General features: G+C 35.8%; 1 protein-coding gene across 1 annotated transcript; it reads left to right on the top strand.

Moving 5' to 3' along the window:
* Positions 1 to 2,015: 2,015 nt before the first annotated feature.
* On the top strand, positions 2,016 to 2,849 carry MAS1 (MAS1 proto-oncogene, G protein-coupled receptor). The gene has a single exon (XM_029286351.1). It carries the CDS (start codon positions 2,016 to 2,018, stop codon positions 2,847 to 2,849), a length of 834 nt encoding a protein of 277 aa, XP_029142184.1.
* Positions 2,850 to 3,586: the final 737 nt, after the last annotated feature.

The following is a 3,586-nucleotide window of genomic DNA, read 5'->3' on the forward strand; positions in this document are numbered from 1 at the left end:
TTTGAGCACAGTTAAACTATGGTTAACAGTTGCTGTGAGGTCATGGGATTCTGATTCTGTTGTTTGGTCCATACATCATCATAGGCACCTGGTCATAGAATTAGATGTTTATGATGAACCAGAAACTTGATCAAAGACAGTTGAAAAAATATGGGGTTTTAACCATGGTTAGCATTTACTTTTCTAATTTGATAGACAAATTAATTAACTACAAGTGTCTATTTAAGAAGCATTCTAGGAATTTGTGAACATAATCTTGTATAATGTATTCTGTAATTTGATTGTAAGAATATTTAACCAGGGATCACACTGTTAAAAGAGATCACTGCACCAAAAGTAGAATAGTCCTTATAATAGCTGGAAGGAAGTTTGGAACTGAGGCAAATGAAAATCATCTTTTTTCTTTGGTGTTTTCTCCAGAAATAAGATTAATGTGTTGACCTCTCCTGTCTTTCCTAACCTGTTTGCTATTCCTCAAGAGGAATTCTGTATTGGCTTCAGAGAGGCAGAGTTAAGAGTTTGATCTGCAGGTGATTGGATAAGTAGTCTCTTCGAGTAGATACTGATAAGCTCCAATACAAGTTATTTTACGTAATCAGTGTCTTAATAGGTGATTGTGGACAGTTCCAGCATAGACAGTGTAAGAATGGAGACTCTGTAGTCTTCCCAATGTTGCCAAACTACATCTCCCAGCATCCCTTCCCTTTGCTGATATTGCCAGTTAATAATACCTAAAGGATTACTGGTTACTTACCTTATCAGTAATTAAAGAGGTATCTAGAACCATTTCAATTAGTATTGGGCCCCAGTCCAGCACAGAAATTGCTATGAACAATCTGATCTCTAGAATCTGCAGCACCTGTTTGCTGATTGCCTTGTTTGTTTGGGAATCATTGGGCATAAAACATTTAATATTTAGGCACAAATCTAGATATTATATTTAGAATGCAATACTGGTTCACATAGTATTATTGTATATTGAAGTGGCCACTTCTGAAAAGGAGTCCTTGCATGTTGTAATTTTGTTCTGGAAAAGCCATTTTACTAAGAAATGTAAGAAAAAGACTTTAACACACATTTGTTGATTTAGATACAATGTATTACCAAATAAATAGACTTGATCCTTTTGCTTCTAATTATATTAAAAATGATTTCTATATATGATCATCTTATCACCAGGGAAATTATTTGGAGGATTAAGTAGAAATTTGTCTGGATAAATAAATTATCAATTTAAATTCCCTTTCCTCCCTATTGTTAGGTGAATGAAGAAATAGTAATAATCATGTAACATGACACAATAGTCCTGGTTTAGCGATTGCCTCAGGGAGTGACCGTTTGTATTTACAACAATGATGAAAAAGTTTATGGCCAATCCTTACATTTATGACTTTTCAGGTCGGTAAAACAGAGCAAAGCTGAAATAAGATCGTAAGAACAGTTGCATTTTCATTCAGCTCAGCAACCGAAATTGCCAATTCCACTTGTGGTTGTTTATTGAAGATTACTTGTAGTTTTGTGTAACATGTGAAAAAAATATGGTTTGCGGATTTTCTTCTTGCAATAGCACTAGCAATAGCATTTAAACTTATATACCGCTTCACAGTATTTTCCAACCCTTTCTAAGCGGTTTACAGAGTCAACATATTGCCCCCAACAATCTGGGTCTTCATTTTGCTGACCTTGGAAGGATGGAAGGCTGAGTCAACCTTGAGCCAGTGAGAATCGAACTGCCAAACTGTTGGCAGCTGGCAGTCAGCAGAAGTAGCCTGCAGTACTGCATTCTAAACACTGCGCTACCACGACTCAATACAAAATCCCATTAGATATCTGCGTGAACAGAGCCCATAACATAATAACAAGAAATTGTGTTTGCTTTTGACAGGTTGAGAAGAATTTCAAAACATGTGAACAGTGTTGTGCCAGAACAGATTAACAATATTCCTTATATGCTGACCCAGCGAATGAAAATGAGACTGAAGTGGCACAGAAAGCACACCACACTGACATAAGCAATGATCCTCATTGCTATTCCAGTCAGCATTTTGGGAATATTTGGAAACCTAGTGGTTATTTTTATTCTTTCCTTTAAAATTAAGAAGACCAGGTTTACCGTATATGTCCTAAATATAACTATTGCCGATCTTGGTATTCTAATCTATCTATATATTTATTTTATGCTATTTTTACAACCAAGTCCTGTCAATGCATCTGTGTCCTACATAATAGAACTGATATACGCAGTTGGATACAATTGCAGCTTCTATATTCTAACAGCTCTCTGCTTTGAAAGGTATTTATCTGTTTTTTTCTTTACCTGGTACCAATGTCATCGGCCAGAGCATCTTTCATTTTTTCTCGTGATCACATTGTGGATATTTTCTGGCCTAGTATCGCTTTTGGAATACTTTGCTTGTTATCCAAGGTTCTACATATATTTGGATGAAAATACTTTACAGTGTAGAATCATAAATCTATTCCAAATATTTCTTGAGTTCCTGATTTTTATTCCCATCATGGTCTTTTACACTTTGGCTATTTTTATCAGAATGCAGAAAAAAAATCAGCAAACTCCTCCAGCAAAACTTGATATCTCTATTACTGCTACTGTTGTTCTTTTTCTTGTATTTGATGTATCGGTTAAAATTTTTAATGCTATTGAATTTTGGTTTGATGCAGTACATGTACCAACATTTTCAGTGGCGGTATTATTTGACTCCATAAGCAGTAGTGTCAACCCGTATGTGTATTTTATTATTGGAGGCTTTCTGAAAAGAAGCTTTGATCCTCTTGAAGTTTTTCTTGAGAGAGCTTTGGAAGATGACGGAACTACGGTGGAGGGAACATAAATGCAGCAAGAAGAGTTTTCCAAATGACCCTAGGAGCCAAAGAAATATCCATAGAAAATACACTACTGACTTACAATTCCAATTTCAAAACAATTCATTCATTATTCCTTATATATCATCCAGGTCCATTAATTAAATCAGACAAATGCTTTATTTGGCTCACAACTCCTTGTCTATTTCTGCCATATCAAAAAAAAAATCAGTGTAAAGAAGTTGGTGGCCAGGAAAGAAAGGTTCCTCTGAGGAAAGAGTTTTAATTTTGCAAAGACTTTGTTGCGGTTATGAACTATGAGACCAAGAGCCCTAAAGCAGGAAGGAGAAGCAACTGTGGGCTGCCTCTACACATGGAAGATTGGAAGGGAGCAGAGGAAGGAGCAGAGAAAGGAGAAGAGAAAGCTGTGGAGTCAAAGGAAGCCAAAAGGAGTGGAAAGAAAAAATCGACAGATGGGAATATACTGGCATTTGTATACCCTTAAAGACTGACAGAGGAGGTTTATGTTCACACAAACAGTATTCAACCCACGTTTCCATCTGGAAGATTCTGATAGGTACGAAGTGATGCATCTTGACTCTGAGTTACATACATTGAGAAAGCACAATTGTTTATCTTTAGAGTACAATGTACTGCTTTAAAGGACTTTAATCTAATTAGAACACATGGGATAGGTTTTCCCAAAGGGGGAAAAAAATCTCCAAACTTTTTGGATTTTGTATGTTAATGTCATAAACTTTTTATT

The sequence above is a fragment of the Protobothrops mucrosquamatus genome, unplaced genomic scaffold (genome assembly GCF_001527695.2).
Source record: "Protobothrops mucrosquamatus isolate PMUCROS unplaced genomic scaffold, P.Mucros_1.0 scaffold3409, whole genome shotgun sequence".
NCBI lineage: Eukaryota > Metazoa > Chordata > Lepidosauria > Squamata > Viperidae > Protobothrops > Protobothrops mucrosquamatus.

Excerpts from the sequence above, each read along its gene's own strand:
- MAS1 (XM_029286351.1), top strand. The coding sequence starts at position 2,016 with ATGATCCTCATTGCTATTCCAGTCAGCATTTTGGGAATATTTGGAAAC.